The 19,440-nt window shown below is 34.1% G+C and overlaps 1 protein-coding gene across 1 annotated transcript; it reads left to right on the top strand.

Annotated features, from left to right (window-relative positions):
• The first annotated feature begins 4,383 nt into the window (after window positions 1–4,383).
• LOC138820565 (UDP-glucuronosyltransferase 2A3-like) lies at window positions 4,384–19,234 on the top strand. Its single transcript, XM_070012271.1, has 6 exons — window positions 4,384–5,114; window positions 7,781–7,929; window positions 11,734–11,865; window positions 12,934–13,021; window positions 13,483–13,702; window positions 16,785–19,234. Exons 1-6 carry the CDS (start codon window positions 4,394–4,396, stop codon window positions 17,062–17,064), a joined length of 1,590 nt encoding a protein of 529 aa, XP_069868372.1. The 5' UTR covers window positions 4,384–4,393; the 3' UTR covers window positions 17,065–19,234.
• The last annotated feature ends 206 nt before the right edge of the window (window positions 19,235–19,440 follow it).

Below are 19,440 nucleotides of genomic sequence, written 5' to 3'. Positions count from 1 at the left end.
ACAAGAACAAACCTGAGGACCAATGGAATAGAACTGAAGACCCAGAAATGAACCCACAGACCTATAACCACCTAATCTTCAATAAGGGAGCAACAAAACAGAATGGAAGAATGACAGCCTCTTCAGTAAATGGTGCTGGCAAAATTGGTTATTCACCTGTAACTAAAGCTAGATCTTTATATATCACCCTGCATCAGAATTAGCTCCAAATGGATCAAAGACCTTGAAATAAAAGCAGACACCCTTGTGGAATTGGATTTCTTTTTGCTTTGTATGTCCCTCCCCCACAGTATAATGCTTGTTTTCACTGTATTTGATGTTGGTATAATTTGTGTAAGGGAAGGGAAAAAACAAATTATTTAAATAGGGATACAGGTGAACCCATTGCAACAATGAGATGTACAAGTCGTTATGTCGAGAAACGAACTTTACAACTTTGGGAAGGGATGGAAAGGGGAAAAAAAGGAGGAGGCAACAATGCTTGATAAGAAATGTACTAATTTCCTTGCTCATATAATTGTAACCCCTCTGTTCACAGTTAAAAAATGGAATACCAAGCAATCAAAAAAAGAAAACATCACTTCCTTAAAAAAAATAAATAAATAAAAGCAGACACCCTGAAAACATTACAGGAGAAACTCTAGGGCTCTAAGCTTAGCACAGGCCGAAAATTTCTTAATATAGACCCTGAAACACAACAAATCAAAGAAAGGTTGGAAAAATGGGATGATTGCATGAAATTTTAGAGTTTCTGCATGGAAAAGGACATAGCTAGCAAAATCAATAGAATATCTTCACATCTGTAATCCTAGCTACTTAGGAGGCTGAGATCTGTGGATCACGGTTCAAAGCCAGCCTGGGCAGGAAAGTCTGTGAGACTCTTATCTCCAATAAACCATCAGTAAACTGGAAGTGGTACTGTGGCTCAAGCGATAGAGCACTCACCTTGAGCTGAAGAGTGCAGGGACAGCACCTAAGCCCAGAGTTCAAGACCCATGACTGACCAAAAAAAAAAAAAATTAAATCCCCCAACAACAAACCCTAAAAGAAACAACTGCTCCATTAATAGGTAGGCTAAAGACTTGAAGAGAGACTTCTCTGAAGAGGAAATAAGAATGGCCAATAGACACATGAGAAATGCTCAACTTCTCTAACCATAAAAGAAATGCAAATCAAAACAACATTGAGATTCCACCAGTTAGAATGGCTATAATCAAGAACTGTAATAACAACAGATGCTGGAGGGGATATGGCCACAAGGGAACCTTACTGCATTGTTGGTGGGAGTGTAAACTTGTTCAACCACTTTGGAAAGCAGTGTGGAGGTTCCTCAAAAGACTACACATAGAGCTCCCCTATGACCCAGCAATCCCACTTTTAGACATTTACCCAAACACAAATAAGGTGATACTAAAGCTACCAGCATAACTATGTTTATTGCAGCACTATTCACCATACCTAAGATATATAACCAACCCAGATGCCCCTCAGTAGATGAATAGATCAAGAAAATGGAATTCTATGCCTCCATCAGAAAGAATGACATTGACCCATTTGTTAGGAAATGGAAAAACTTGGAAAAAATTATATTAAGTGAAGTAAACCATGCCCAAAGAAACACAGGTCCCATGGTTTCCCTTATTTGCAATAACTAGTATATGTCTAAGACAAGCAGAATAGGTCAAAAGCTATACATATATATATATATATATATATATATATATATACATATATATGATCATATATGATTAAATTAAGTGAAATGAACCCCAAACACAAGTGGTTTTATCTTTCTTGTATATATAACTTGTTCTTGATTCACTCATGTATCAAAGTGCATTTGAGCTGTTTCCATAACTTGGATATGGCGAATAGTACAGTAATGAGCATGATTGTGCAAGTATCTTTACTATATTCTGATTTATAATCTTTTGGATAAATACCCAAGAGTGGTACCATTGGATCCTAGGTAGTTTTCCATTTATTATTTTTTATAAAGTACTGTAATGTATTTTTTATTTTATTATTAAGTAGTTGCCCAAAGATCTTGCAATTCTTTATGTCAGGTTATGGATATAATGTATTTTGAAAAATGCCACTCCTTTTTCATGAATTTTAACACATTCATTCATATCTTCAAGTATTTCATCTTTTTCTGTCAATCTCTCAAATGCCTATTTGCACCACATCTTTGATAACTTCTAAGTGCCTGATTCCAAACTCTCTATGCAACATATGACACCACAGCCAACTTAATTATTTTATATACCCTACACATACATTAAGTTGTTTTCATTTATGAAATACCAGATAAAATTTTCTTATCAAAAATTTTAATGACTTTTTCCTCTCAGTGTCTTGTCCCAGAATATGCTGAGTGGAGAAAAATTGGAAAATCTATTGAACAGTTTAAAAAGAGTAGCCTTTGTGCATGACAAATGTCTATCTTCAAAGATTCTTGATGTAGGCATAGATATGTAGATCGATAGATAGATGATAAAAATATGAAATGGGACTCTTACCAAAGAATCACTGCAAGAGAAGAGAGGAGATGCAGGTGCATATGATCTAAGTATATTACAACAAGCAGAGCATAATGAAACTTGCTAAACTTGTAAAATCATGCTGTGCCCTCGATCTGCTATCTTAGCTACTCAGATAGCTGATGTGTGAAAGTCTAGGTTCTAGGCCAGTTTCATAAGAAAAGTTCAAAGAACTCCTTCTCCACATGAGTCTCTATCTTTAAAATAACAACAAAAAAGGAGGGTGGAAAGCAATAGTGGGATAAGAAAGAATAACAGGAAGAGTGAAGATGATCCAACTACAATTTTGTGTATGGAAGTATTGCAACAAAACAATTTTTCCATTTAGTAATCACTAATATCGGATTTACCCTTTTTGTAACGAGAGCAAATGGTAAAGCTAACAATAGTACATAAACAGTAACTGGCATATGATCTGTTTTAAGAGGCTTCAGTTCTCTGTAGAGAATTCCCTTCAGTCAAAATATAACTCTACCTTTCCCTTCTGAAAAAGAAAATTCGATACCTTTTTTATTTTTTCAGTTTTATCTATTTCACATAATTTCTTTTCTTTTACTTTTTACTTTTTGTTGATTTTTTTCAAAACTACAGAGGAAGGACTTGAGTTAACACAAAAACAACAGAGACTTTCTAATGAAATAAGTTATATAAACTTTGGAAGTAAAGATCTATGTTCATATGTTATGCACAATCCTGCTTGTCAATGAGAAAGATATATAAATCAGATTTCATTTTATCAACCATAAAATTAAAATTTTTATTGAAGGTATGTTACACCAGTTTATATAACTCAAAGTACACCCTAAAAATATAAATTCTGTAAAGCTATAACAGAGAGGTCTGGACAGAATTACCAGAAAGAAACTAGAAAAATTCCACTAAACATGTATTTGTCCACATTTTACCAATCCTTATAGTAATATTCAAATTAGTAAATGAAGAAATAGTAGAAGAAATAATAGAGTAGACCCTCTATTAAGCAAACAGTAATAAATGCTGAAAAATAGGTGAGAAATGTCTAATCTTCATTTATTTAATCTTCTTTCTTAATAAGTTTAAGTACCCTTAATCAGCTTAAGTAGAAAATCTTATATTTCTCAAATATGTTGCCTTCTTTATTTCTATTCATTATGAAGCTGATTTTCCCCATGTGCATTTGTTTGTCCAATCTCTTATGTTTTCATTTTTGACAGCTACCAGTCTTTCTTTAGGTTTCATCATTGAAGAAAAATGGTCAGTTATATTTCAGACATATTTTGAAAAGCATTTTCCCCCTCATGTTCCTTTATTCTTCTAAGTATCTATCTTTAGCCAAAGTCTGCTCCCATCCCAGAAGACAGTAAAAATAATTAAATTGACACAAAAGAGAGAGGATCTTTGTCTGAGGCTCTGAAACAGTGCAACCCTTTAAAAAATGATCTTGTCTTCTTTTCTTCATATAATGTAAAAGGCAACTACATACAAGTATGTTACCAAGTTTTTAAGAAAAGATCTTCTCCTGGGTTTCCACAAAATTTTCAATGCACTGATTCTGTAAGAGATACCATATTGTTAATTAAACTTATATTAGCTCTTTTACTGCATTTAGAAATTTATAGTAAAATACCATTTTAGCATATTTAAAATAGAATTATTAAAATACTAGAATTGATTCCCAACCAATATCTAAGTGTTTTTCATCTGCTGTACAGATGTCATATAGGTGTTTCACCTCATCAACCATAGGAACAAAGTTCTCTCAACCTGTGTTCTTTGTTAACTCTAGAAGTTAACCATTGACCTGTGTCATATCTAAATATCCACTTCAACACCGCACTCACTCAATCTCTTCAGATCAGTCTGGAAGCATTATGTCTCTGAAGTGGGCTTTGACAATTCTGCTGCTTCAGCTGTGCTGTGTGGGCCATGGATGCTGTGGGAAGGTCTTGGTGTGGCCCTGTGAAATGAGCCATTGGCTCAACCTAAAGACGATTCTCGATGAACTCACTGCCAAAGGACATGAGGTGACAGTTTTGACATCGACTCTTAATATCTTAGTGGACTACAGAAAGCCTTCTGCACTGAATTTCGAGGTGATCCAAACGCCTTATGACAGAGAGAGTACAATGAAGGAAATGGAAGACTTTGTAGACCTACTTGTGAATGGCATACCAACACTGCCATTCTGGCAAGCAGAAAGCACATTCCAAAAACTCTTTCTTAACAACACTAGAACATTTGAAATGCTCTGTAGGAGTGCAGTCTACAATCAGTCACTCATGATGAAGCTCCAGGAAACCAAGTATGATGTAATGGTGATCGACCCTGTCATTCCTTGTGGAGAGCTGGTGGCTGAGTTGCTGGAGATACCTTTTGTGCTTACATTCAGGGTCTCCATAGGCAGCACCATAGAGAGATACTGTGGGCAACTCCCAGCACCAGCTTCCTATGTACCTGTGGCGTTTGGAGGACTAACAGACAGAATGACCTTTTTGGAAAGGGTGAAAAATATGATGCTTACATTTTTCTTTGATTTTTGGCTCCCACAATATGACTTCCATTTTTGGAATCAATTCTATAGTGAAGTATTAGGTAAGAGAATCTGCTTTTCATGTAATAGATCAAAATGGTTAAGAAGCTCAAGAAATGTCTCACAAACTAAAAGAAATATGTATTCAAAATTGTTTTCTACACAAAATGATAGTTGATAACAACGGATTTGTTTTGTCAGCACTTGAATATGTGGCTTTATGCTCAGAGTTAAGGCTAACACAGAATAACAAATGTAGGAAATAAAAGGATTCTACATCTTTATCTTTGCTAAAATAACTAAGCTAAATTTTCTTTATTGTGATAATTAGTGAGAATAGAAGGGCTTACATAGTTCAAGAAGATAACATAAAAGGACATATGGTATATCATGTTTAACCATTAAAATGTATGGGGATCCTGTGGGTATTAATACTAAAGATTAAAGGTAATCCTTAAGATAGGTGCTTTAATAAGTTTTCCTTTTGTTATAAGGTAATGGTCTATTTGATTCTTATTCCTATATGTTCTCTTGTTTATTTGATGGACAAATACCATTCACTATTAGTATAATTGTAAAAAAATTAGTATAATTGTAAAAATGTAATGTGCACAAATGGCTAACAATTCATGTGAAGCTAGAGTATATATGTTAATAGTTGGCTTCTCGTTTCTTCTCAGAACTGTTAACTTTATTCAATATCCTATCAAGAAATTATCCACTAAGAAAAATTGCTATGCAAATGTGTCTTTTTCTAATTACAATTGCTAAATACTTATTTTTACATTTTATATTAACTGTTGTATTTAGGTCAAATTTATTTATGAACAATATGTACATTTATTACAATATGTACATTGTGTACATTTTAAAAACATAATTCAAAGCTTCAACACTGTTATAAAATAATGCAGATACCATAATTTGTGGAGGGGAAGGGGAAAAACAAATCGTTTAAATAGGGATACAGGTGGACCCATTGCAACAATGAGATATACAAGTTGTTATGTCTAAAACGAACTTTACAACTTTCGTGGGGGCGGGGAGGATTAGGTGGGAGGGCGGAGGGAGGATGGGAAGGGAATGGGAAGGGGAAACAAAGGAGGAGGTTACAATGCTTGATAAGAAATGTACTCATTATCTTGCCCATGTAATTGTAACTCCTCTGTACAGTATTTTCACAATAAAATAAAATAAATAAATAATGCGGATACCATTCTGTTACAATTCCATAAATCCTCAAAGACATGGTTTCTTGTTTGTTTACTAGTTTAGTGGTACAGGGTTTTGAACTTAAGACAAGCTGTCTATCATTTCAGCCATAACTCACACCTCCTATATATGTATATTTGTATATATATATATATATTTTTACTTCAGCTAAATAGATCTAAAATTTATGTTCTGCTTCTCTAAGGTCTCTTTAAAGATTGCTAAGATTAAGACCCTGATCAATTTTCTGTCAGCAATTGCCATAGGAACAACAGTCATTAAATCATGTAGGGATATATCCATTATTTGCAAAGTGTTACTTTCTTTCTAATGACTTATTTCTATATTCCTTTTTATTTTCTTTTTGATGTTTGATATTAGATAGACAGATAGCTAGATCTACTTCACCATTGTCTAGATAATTTTATTGTTGGTTACTATTTTGCTATAGCAATGCATAACATGATTGAGCAATTATAATCTAGTATACCACTGGCTTTTTCCACCATAATGAGAATACTCATAATATTCAAAATAAAAGGCTAAAATTAATTAAACTTTTTTCTATTTGGAAACTTTTTTGGTCTAAGAAAACTTCCTATATTTCTAATTCAATTACATCTTTTGAAATTAGGCAGTATTTCTATTGTTTTACATAATCATAGGATTTTTCTCATTTTACCACTTAAATTTTAATTTACATGTGTAGTTTTAGGCTAACATTTTAATTCCTAGACAATTTAGACTTAGGCTATCTCCTATTGAAAAGCTTAGGTGTGGCGGACTTGCCTAGCATGTATCTCTTTTCTGACTTCAAACCCAGGGATGCCAAACAATTATACCATATTTGGTAACCTAACTATTTTCAAGAAATAGCTTTTGTTTTTCAGTGAGATTGATCGCTAATTTCCTAATATAAAAATACTGCTTTTTAATCATATTGATTATTCCATTTTATATTTTTCCTGTACTTCTTCTCTAACTCCTTTACTTATATGGACTTTATTTTTCTCCTAATTAGTAAATGCTTAAATTTATTACAGATCTTTATTTGTTGGATTTCATTTAGTTCACTATTATTTTAGTTATTTTCTTATTCTATATATTTGCTGATTTCATCATTGACAGATCTTTTTTTAAGTTTTCACTTTTATGTTAAAGGCAGTATGTATGTCAGCAGGTGTGAAACTTACATTTTGTAGCAGTACATTGTAAACTTCAGTTACCTAGGATAAAAGTCATTTGCTAATGTTAGTAAGCCTTATTTTTGCAGAGCAATTCTTGCAAATGGGCTCAGTGATTTTAATCTCTTTTACTTACTTTTTTCCTCTCCTTTTTTCCTTTCCTCATTCCCTCCTTCTTACCTTTTCATCTCTATTTAAATTGGACTTATTCCTGAGGACTGGAATTTTCTCTCTAGTAGCTATAATGAAATGAGTGATGTGTTATTTTCCTCAACAAAGCTACATACAAATCTTTGTCATAGAAATATTCTTCCTTCCCCGCCCCCCACCAGGAAGACCCACAACATTGTGTGAAACTGTGGGCAAAGCTGAAATGTGGCTAATCCGGACATATTGGGATTTTGATTTCCCTCACCCATACTTACCCAATTTTGAGTTTGTCGGAGGATTGCACTGCAAGCCTGCCAAACCTTTACCTAAGGTAGGTCTCTAATTGGGAAACTTTTATGTGCCTTATAATAAAATACCAGATATCCACTTACTGTTAATACCTTCATTCACAGAAATACGTTACTAGGTATTTTGAGATTGCACAAGCTAATTTGTTTTCCTCGTTATGTAAGGTGGATTTTTATGAGTCATACTGAATCTTTTGAATTCCCTTGCAAACTGAGGCTATGTTAAAAGTGTGTGTGTGTGTGTGTGTGTGTGTGTGTGTGTGTGTGTGTGTGTGTGTGTGTGTGTGTGTGTGTGTACTGTAGACATTGGAATAGAAGGACATCAAAGCAGAATCATAGAAATTAATGGTGTTCCTAAAAGAGTTATGGAGTATTAACTGGCTCATTCTCCAGAATTTTTGACCAAGAAAGAAGCCTTCATGAGAGCTCATGAAGTGCATAGGATTTGATGAGTTAGAAAAAGTAGGAGTTGAGGGAAAGACATAGATTGAACTGATGCTTTCAGATTTCAGTCTTGGATAATGGTGAACTTTTCATAAAAAAGAAACAATTGGTGAAAAAAATTCTGAGTTGGTGATGATGATTTTAGTTTTTAACTAAAAATTCAATTGATGAATCAAAAATTCATCAATTGTTTGGGTGTTAAAAGACCTAAGTCTCAACAAACTGTTCTAGAAATAGATTGTGAGAACATAACAGAAAGTAACTTGTAAAGTTGACATGCTCAGATATTGCGCTATTTTAAGATTATTGTAGATAACCAAGAAAATTATAAAATACTTAATAAGAATAATGTTTTAGAATGACATGTATGTTGAAAGTAAAGCATACAAAGGCATAAATGTTAATATTCATGCATGGCATGACTCATTCATTTATTTAGTAATAGGTAGTAAGGACAGAATATTCAATTATTTTTTAGAAAGTAAACAAGCACAAATTCTATTAAGGACTTCAGGTTAAATGATGTTCCCAGGAGAGTTCTTGATTTCTGTTTCGGTTGAATAAGTCATTTTCAAATTAAAATTTTATTTTAAGATGCTGATAATATTTTAATTACTAGTTAAGTTATGGCTGAAGGGAAGTTTATGGAGCATTGATCTATGAAAGTTAATGGCTGAAAGTCTAATTAATACATAGAAAGAGACAGCTCTCTGGATAATAATTTCTAACCACACATATATCTATCTTCCTACTCCACTTGAAACACACACAAATTCATAAACACTCAGACACAATTTATGAGAGAAACATGGCATTCCATTCCAATACCAACAACATCAATTAATAATTTATATGTAGAAAAAGATGGATAGTTATGTATGCAGTTGAGTATCCACAACTCATGCTCACTTCCTTCCTTCCTTCCTTCCTTCCTTCCTTCCTTCCTTCCTTCCTTCCTTCCTTCCTTCCTTCCTTCCTTCCTTCCTTCCTTCCTTCCTTCCTTCCTTCCTTCCATTGTCTTTAAGTGGTAGTCCAAATGGATTCAATTCAACATGTCAGTAGTCAGTGTAATGCATATTGGTTCATGTTACTCCTTACCCCTTTTTTCATCTCTCCCAAACAAACCCATCCAGACAAATTACCTGATTCCATTTTCACATAAGTACATTTAACATTGTGACTGTATTTACCTACCCTTCCTCTATGTCTGCCCCAGTCATTTTTAACTCCTCATCCTCCCAAGAACATGATTCAACTTTCTGGTATTCATGTTGTTAAACTAATTTATTCAAAGGACTACTACAGCATTGGACTCCTCAACTGTGTGTACCATACTGTAGTCAATTTGTTGGTCTATACATGCATATGAACGTGTATACCTTTTCATATATGTGATGATTTGATTTAACTTCCATATATGAGAGAAAATATGCTCTCTTGTCTCTCTGAGCTGGAATTACTTTGCTTAATTTTTTCCATGTCTATTGATTTTCTTGCAAATGAACTATTACATTTCTTGACTGAAGAATCCATTGTACAGGTGATATCTATACCCTGAGTGGGGTGAATAGTATAGCAACAAACATGCGTATGCTCAATGTAATCTTTTGGGAAAATGTTCAAGTGTAGTATTACCTGATTTATGTGTACCATCTTGAGGAATTACCAAATTGCTTTCCACACTGGTAACACTAGTTTCCATTCCCAGACAGAGTGTGCTTTTGTTGTGGTGGTGGTTGTTGTTTTTATTTGTTTTGTTGGTCGTGGGGCTTGCACTCTGGGCCTGGGTGCTGTCCCTCAGCTCTTCAGCTCAAGGCAAGCAGTGTACCTACTCTTGAGCCACAGTGACACTTCCGGTTTTCTGGTGGTTAATTGGAGATGAGTCTCACAGATGTTCCTGCCAGAGCTGGCTTTTAACCTTGATCCTCAGATCTCAGCCTCCTGAATAGTTAGGATTATAGGCGTAAGCCACCTGCACCTGGCCCATTGTGATTTAAAGTTCTTTTTCCCTTGCACCTGGGCTAGCATTTGCTGTGCCCCACCGCTGGAATTGCTTAGCTCCTAGGGCCTTCTAACATGAGTTTAAGTGTGTTATATTCTTCTAAATTACAGTGCTCTAGATCATATTCCTAATACATTTTTTCTAAGCCATATTAATCAGGGAAAGTAATTTTTGAGACAAATAATATTTAATGCTTTTCTAATAGAAATGTAGATAGCTTGCTTATATTTGTTAGATAGAAGTGACATGCTAATAATTTTTAAAGCCTTAATATTGACTTTATCTTGGGCTTTCATTTACGGAACCTATTTTTCACTTTGCCAACAACTTTGCTAAGTGAGAAAAAATAAACTTTAAAATAACGATTCCATATATCAGGGAAAAAGCTACCCTTTACTGTGTGTTCACTTTTTGTAGTGATTTATTCTTTTAGTTGGGCTTAATGTGCATTTTAGCCATATTTTTCAAACATGCTTCTTCTTAAAAATCTACATTCAGCTCCATACGATTACAGAATTGACAGAAGATTTATCTGGTATTTCTCTCTAATTTTCTTACTCTGAGCTGTCGGTGGATTTTTCTACTCTCCATGATTGTTTTCCTTGGGTTTTATGTGTGTGTGTGTGTGTGTGTGTGTGTGTGTGTGTGTGTGTGTGTGTGTGTGTGTGTGTGTATGTTATTTTCTTTAAGTAGTACAAAGAAGTTTCCTTTCAACTGAGCAGTTTATCACTATAGTACATCTCAATCAATGTCATCCCTTTCATTATTCTCACCCACACCACAGCCTTCCCATATTTTCCTTAATTTTTAGCATATATATTGATTTTTTGCCCTCTAAAAAAGCAATTCATATATACAACAAATTCCGGTCTGTGTAATCCCTTCAACATCTTCCTCCCACTTTCACCAATCCATTCCCTTATTTTTCTCAATTCTGCAGTGTATACAATGCCGTCTTGCCAATATGTTACATCTTTCTCCTCCCTTTCATTTTCTACCCCTTGCCACTGCCACCTGCACAGTACCAATTTCCTGGTACTTATTTTCTTGGGATTTAACTTAGGTTTTCTACTGAATTATATTATTTGAACTCTCCATAGAGTCTATTACACTTCAGTTAATTCATTTGTAACCACTTGCATAGCACTCTTTGTTTACTTACACATTTATAAGCATATTCTAGCACCCATATATGAGGGAAACCATGTAATCTATGTTTCTCTAGGTCCGATGCAATATCATTCTTTCTGATTGGTGAGTAGAATTCCATTGTGTATATATAACACATTTTTTAAACCATTTGTCCATTCAGGGGTATCTGAGCCAATTCCATATCTTGACTAGGGTAAATATGCTACAATAAATATGTTTATGTCTATAGGAAATGGAAGAATTTGTTCAGAGCTCAGGAGAAAATGGTGTGGTAGTGTTTTCTCTGGGTTCCATGGTCAAAAACCTCACAGAAAAGAAGGCCAGTGTCATTGCTTCAGCCCTTGCTCAAGTTCCACAGAAGGTCAGTAAATTGCTGGTCGGGAAAGCAGAAAAGCATTTTATTAACTAAAGCAAGAATGTAGCTAATAGAGAACTTTGCAGGGAGAAATCACAGCTCTTTGTTGTTTGTTGTTGTTATTGTTGTTTACATTTTAAAACAGTAACCACTTAAATTCTCTACTTAAGGATACTAATTAAGCCTGAAATCATTATAGATGTGAGAAAGCATTCTGGCTTATAAACAGGCACACTAAACAGGTCAACTGGGTATCCTTTTCAGCTTTGTATCTAACACAGAATACATACTTGAGAACCAGAAATATCAGACACAAAATGGTAGCAGTTTAGTTTGCATACAGATTTGAAATGTGATTATTTGAAGGACCTGACATAAACAACTACTTCAATAAACTTTGACTTAGCTACTGCTCAGTTTTGTGTCCTTCAAAATGACAAGCTTAAGAGTACACAAGAATTACTATAATTGATGGTCATAAACAATGGGATACTGGTTTTACATCGGTGTATTAAATCCATTTTATCTAAAAGAAACCAGGTTTTTTTCTTAATATTTTAATGCTTCTTTTTTTTTTTGATCACTTGAGGGGACAATGCCAGCCTGGAGCTTGAACTCAGGGCCTGGGAACTGTGCCTGAGCTTCTGTTGCTCATGGCCAGAGCCTTCTACCACTTGACCTACAGCAACACTTCTGAATTTTCTAAATAGTTTTGTTGGAGACAAGAGTCTCCTGGCCTTTCCTGTTCCAACTGACTTCAAATTGCATTATTCAAATCTAAGCTTCCTAAATAGCTAGGATTACAGGCATAAGCCACCACAGTGAGGCTTAAAAGTTAAAACTCTTTAGACACTGAGTGTACCTGATATTAGCATCACCTAGAAAATTATTTATAAAAATGATATTAGCATCACCTAGAAAATTATTTATAAAAATATATTAACCACATTTGATCATTTGACTACTGAATTATCTCCTAAATTATGGTGCCTGGGGTCATTCTAAATAATTCTACAACCTTGATTCACCCTCAATGTGAACTGATCCTCAAAAGCACAATGGTGCCTTCCACAGGTTCTATGGAGATACGAGGGAAAGACTCCAGCAACATTAGGATCCAATACTCGGCTCTTTGATTGGCTACCCCAGAATGATCTTTTGGGTAAGACTGTGGGGAAAGAAAAGTTGTACTGCTGATCAGCAGACATGATAAATAACTCTTTGTATAGCAAATAAATTGAAAACAGTTTAATTCATTTATGATACATGTTACATTTCCAGTTTAAAAGCAACACAATCATATATTCAGTCATTGGCTTAGAGATTCATGCTTGCCCTGGATCACAAAAGAGCATCTTCAGTTAGGACTCTCATTTCATCTCAGGTTCAAGTCACATGTCACCTCCTCAGTAATAGCTTGTCAGATAATGAAAGAATTAGATTCTTCTCCAAAGGATTCACTGTTCTTCTTTAGCAATGTCTCAAGTGTTCAATTGCTGAAGAGAATGTGGTAATCTCCAGTGACTGGTATTGTAGCTTTTATCCTGTCTCCAAAACTCTGTCAGTGTATGAGCTTGAAATCAGAACCCCACTTCTTACATTCTCACTTCATCCTCAAACCAGGGCATCCCAAAACCAAGGCTTTCATCACTCACGGTGGAAGTAATGGGATCTATGAAGCCATTTATCATGGGATCCCGATGGTAGGAATCCCCATATTTGGTGACCAGTTTGATAACCTCGCTTACTTGAAGGCCAAAGGAGCAGCTGTAGAGGTGAACCTGAACACCATGACCAGTGCAGACTTGCTCAGGGCCCTAAGGACAGTCATCGATGATCCTTCGTAAGTCCTGCTGCTTTCCCAGAGCTCACCTGCACTCACTAATTGTCCATCACACAAGAAAATTCCCAACGCTTCATATTCCGTATGAATACTGTACCATGAAGCTAATATAAAAACGAACTTTACAACTTTGGTGAGGGGGGGAAAAGGGAGGAGGATTCGCTGGGGGGTGAAGGGAAAGGGAAGGGATGGGAAGGGGAAACAAAGGAGGAGGCAACAATGCTTAATAAGAAATGTACTCATTATCTTGCCCATGTAATTGTAACCCCTCTGTACAGTATTTGCACAATAAAAAAAAGATGTAAAAAGAAAAAAGAAATCACATGTTTCATTTCTCAATTGCTAGTATCTTGAAGTGAGAAAAATGACTTTAAAATACTCTTTCCATGTTTTTTCAAAATATTGTTTAATGATTCTATAAATTCTTACATAATTTTCTCAGTAATCTTTCTGATTATATAAATTAATGCACATATAAAAAAACAAAATAACAATTCAGCCTAATTTTATTAAAATGAAAATTTAAGGCGATTATGTGCCCAATGTTAAACATTAATTATATTAATATCCAATGTTATTAAAAGTCATAATTTCCATTATGTTATCAAAATCACAAGTAAGGGCTTTGTTTAGACCATTAGTAATTCTTAATTTCATCTTTGGTTTTGAAAATGTTGACCTCTATTTCTTATAAATTACTATTTTACTATGATGTTAATTTCTGATCATTTGTTTCATGTTTTAAATATAAATGAAAGTATTTTTCATAATTCTTTTCAACTCTAATATAAAAAATTTTATATTTGATAGTTAATTGATAACTATTGTCACAAAGAAATAGGGTCATAAATAACCATTAGAAATCACAGAGTAAAACATATATAATATAAAATACTTTTTTATTGTGCAAATACTGTACAGAGGGGTTACAATTACATGGGCAAGATAATGAGTACATTTCTTATCAAGCATTGTAGCCTCCTCCTTTGTTTCCCCTTCCCATCCCTTCCCATCCACTCCCCTCCACCCATCAAAGTTGCAAAGTTCATTTTCAACATAATGACTTGTACATCTCATTTTTGCAATGGTTAACTCTAAGCCTAATGCTAGCTCTGAGATTATCTGGGTTATACTGTAGAGCGCATAAGCAAATACATGTTGATAGGTGCTATTTCTGAGGCTAGAACTCAGGGGCTGGTTGCTACCCTTGTGCATTTTCTTCTCGGGGATAGCATTCTAAAATTTGATCATGTGATCAAAAAGCTCTACTGTGTGCTTTTGGTGGTTAGTTAGAGTATCATGGACTTTCCTTCCTGGCCTAGCTCCAAGTATGATCCTCATATCTCAGCCTCCTGTGTAAGTAAGGTTACAAGTGTGAACTACCAGCCGCTAGCATATAGATACTTTTTTTATTTCTGAAAAGCAATTACTAGAACAAAATACAAATTTTAATAGTTCATAGTAGTTTTAATTATTCAAAATATGTATATAATCATAAGCTCCTAGCATGAAAACATACAACAGAAATATTAATATGGTTTTTGATTATCTTGCTTCATTGATAAAAATGTATAGTCTATTTTTATTTCATTTGCATAAAATGTCATACATGTATTTCAAATTTGCAATTATATATGTAGAAAATAGCAAAGTAATCTGATTTGCAAAATAAGGTTTTTACTACCAATGCACTTTGCCTAAAATGCATTGAAATGACCATGAAATCACTGGGTCTTACCTCACAGTGCAATACAGTTGAAAGGTAGCAAGACTATTCACTTTAGCTAGGCTCAAAGAATACAAGTAAAATATCCCCTTCTTCTTAAGCAAAAATACCATATTCACTTGGAAATGATACCCATATTCCCTTTTCCCAATGATAAAGGGGTAAAAGTAATGTATATGAATTCTGGCTCAGCTATCAGACAATATCAATTGTAGACATAATTGGCTTTTCATTTCATAGCTATATGCTCAATGTTATATTAGAAATTGTGAAGACTGCTAACTCCATAGCTCTTGATATTGTGGTACCAAACTGATTTGAGACTCCAATTCTCTTTTAATTCTTTTTTTGTTTTCATTTTGCCAGTCCTGGGGCTTGAACTCAGGGCCTTGAGCACTGTCCCTGAGCTTCTTTGGCTCAAGACTAGCACTCCACATCTTGAGCCACAGCTCTACATCCAGCTTTTTTTTTTTTTTACTTATGTGGTACTGAGGAATCGAACCCAGGGCTTCATGCATGTTAGGCAAGCACTCTACCACTAAGCCACATTCCCAGCCTTGTTTTATTGTTTATAATTTATTTATTGTGATTATAGAGGTGACATGTAGAGAGATTATAATTGTATGAGCAAGGTAATAAGTACATTTCCTTTTGTACAGGGTCTTCTTTTCCCTCCCTCTCTCCCAATCCCTCCCGCCCATCTCCACCTAAGAGTTGTATAGTTCACATTCATCAATGTGCAGGTAGCTCCACTGCTGCACTTTTTCACCATTTCTCTCTCAACCATTGAAAATCTGTATGCCAAAGTACACCACTTTTCAAATACCATACTATCTTCAGTTTTATAGACTCATTCACTGCTGCAGGGGCCTGTCCTTCATATAACAAGTATATAGATGTATGCAATTGAAAAATTATCATACTGCAAATATCTCAGATCTGTAAAGTGGCCTACTAATGTTGATTACCACTTTCTTTGGTCAGATAAACTAGTCAATTAGGAGGGTTATAAATATCATGATTGCATAATATTTAATCATTCACCATCTTGGTCATAGAGCAGTCTCATACACATCTGTTGAACAAATATCAAGTTTCTTTCAGGGGAAAATATATCTGTATGTAAGCCACTAGATAGTCTATTTTTTCAGCTTTTATTCAATCACATTGTATAAGAATGTATTGTTCCACACCTCCCACTTCATAACTCTTAAAACTCTGTGCTACTAACCAAGTTTATGTAAAAATTAAATGTTTCCTTAACACATCTATGTCCTTTGGCTTGTATAACCTAAGCCATCTATTACATCCCTGCATTAAAAGTAAAAACATTTTGTCTGTGGATTTGCCTTCTAGTTATAAGGAAAATGTGATGAGGTTATCAAGAATTCACCATGATCAGCCAGTGAAGCCTCTGGATCGAGCTGTCTTCTGGATCGAGTTTGTCATGCGCCACAAAGGAGCCAAGCACCTTCGGGTTGCAGCCCACCATCTCCCCTGGATCCAGTACCACTCCCTGGATGTAATTGGCTTCCTGTTGGCCTGTGTGACAGTTGCTTTATTTTTGGTGGTAAAGTGTTGTTTGTTTTCTTGTGGAAAATGTGGTAAGGCAGGAAAGAAGAGAAAAAGAGAATAGAACAAGAAAAAGAAGGAGGAGATATTTCTAAGTACGGCCAAGTCGTTGGTAGAGCAATCCTATTCGTCGCAGTTACAAGAAGCTTACTGATTATTCTCTCTTCCTGCCAATTACAAATATTCTATTCCTATACCTTCATTAAGAGATAAATTGTCGAAATCCTTCTGATCACTAACTGGTCAGTGTTTCCCTTTGTTTCTTCACTTGTCATTTGCCAGTGGCCTTACCATTTCCCCCTCTCACTTTCCTGACACAGGAAATATATTCTATTATATATTCTAGATATATTTTATTCAAAATAAGATTTATTTTCAAAGCAATATTAACATAATATGCTAACAGCAATATGATGAATCCATGGAATACACAGAATCTAAACAGAATTTCCAGAATGAAGGGAGCTCACAAGTGAAGTTCACAAGGCCCCAACGATCAAACACATCAAGAAATATTATACGAGACAAGAGTTCTGAGATTAATGATCTCCTCTTTAATAATAATAAGCATCCAGTAGATGCTTGAGTCTGAAATATCTTGTCATTTCATTTAATTAAAAAAATGCTAAAATTTGTTTTGAAATGTTAGGTTTTTGCTAGAATGAAAAAGGAGACAATGTTTTTAAAAGCTGGGAAATTCTAAGAAACATACATAATAATATAATAAATAATAAATATAATAAAGAGCATTCAAAAAATCATTTTGTTAACCCACATTTTGTAAAGAAGTAAATAAATGTATTGAACAGATAGCTATCCCTTAAATTGAATTGTAAGATTTATATATTGATTCTATTTATATAGCCTTAATAAGTTCAACTAAAAAAATCTTATATTTTTCAAATATGCTGCCTTCTTCTGTTCTGTTCATTATGCAACTGCACATGCATTTACTTGTCCAATCTTTATTTTTTTCATTTTGGCATATACCAGTCTTTCTTTGGCTTCTAGTTTTGAACAAAAATGGTCAATTACATTTTAGAACATCAGGTTTTTATTCTGAAATTTGTTGATGATTAGGTCATTTGTCAATAAAAATGCAATGAAGGCAATCATTTGTCCTATTCTAAATAGTATATCCAAAAGTACTTAGTTTAAGTATCAAGTTCTCTCTTTTTTTCACCACTGTAATTGCTGTCTGTTGGAGATGACAAGAAACTATAAAAATTCCAGTAAACATATACTTGTCCATACTTTACCAATCTTCATAATAATATTGTGATCAGTAAATGTAGAAGAAATCATGGAAGAGATATTCTACTATGCGAACAGTATTATAATAAGTGCTAAAAAGTAGGGGAGAAAAGGCTGAATTTCATTTTCAACTTCATTTGAAGTATCCCAAAGTAGTTATAAACTTATATATTCTTATAAATTTATGTATAAACTTATATATTCTATATATATGTATACAAATTTTATTTTTCATTACAAATAAATAGTATTATTGTATAAATAATACAACACTTAAAATTTCTAATACAAATGTTTCTGATAGGAAGTATTATTTCATGGTGAATATGAATTGGCCACTTGCTGCCTAATTCGTATTTCTTTATGAAACCCTTGAAGACAGGGTAAAAGGTTTCCCAGAGTTTCTTCTACTTCACTTTAAATAAAGCTCCACATAAAAGACCATGGGAAACATGCTAATTATTCCTAAGGACAATATTGTTCAACCCTATAGTGGGAGTCAGAATCATTCCATATTCTTTCTGTAAAGTGCTGTGTGGTACAATTCCCTTGTAAAATTAAGCTAGATTGCTAGAGCCATAAGTGGTTGCTCCTATGAGGCAAGGCATTGTGGGAAAACTTTTCTTCTTCCATATCTCCACACACTTTAGTACACCATGTGCCTTTCAAGGAAAAGTTCAAGTTTGGGTGAAAGTCATTGATTGAGAATTTCTCTTTTACTTTCCAAGAGGACTCTTCTAATTTTACATTCTTGCCAAAAGCCAAAAACATTTTAAAGAACAGTTTTACATTGTATTCTGTTAGATATGTTAGTTTCTAAAAAGAGAAACTATATCTGAACTTTGCAATTTAGTTAACTGAATAGATACTAGTGTGTAACTAGACCTTACTTTTCTGACAATGGAATTATGAGATTTTTTTTCTAATCATGAATGTATTTGAAGGTCAATTTAAAAATTTTTCTGGGGACATAGTCTATCATTTTTCTGTATTTGTTTAAAAAGCTTTTTTATGTTTCGTGAATGTTGTAATAATAGTATATAGAAAATTAATTGTGTTCCTATTTAATATGGTAATTTACATATATATTTTTGATGTGTGTCTGTTAATGTATGTGTGCTTTATGTATAGATGTGTGTGTGTGTGTGTGTGTGTGTGTGTGTGTGTGTGTGTGTGTGTGTGTGTG

The sequence above is a fragment of the Dipodomys merriami genome, unplaced genomic scaffold, assembly GCF_024711535.1.
Source record: "Dipodomys merriami isolate MVZ:Mamm:240054 unplaced genomic scaffold, mDipMer1.0.p SCAF_9, whole genome shotgun sequence".
In the NCBI taxonomy this organism is placed as follows: Eukaryota; Metazoa; Chordata; class Mammalia; order Rodentia; family Heteromyidae; genus Dipodomys; species Dipodomys merriami.
Note: the sequence above shows the minus strand (reverse complement) of the source record. Positions and strands in the feature narration are given on the sequence as shown.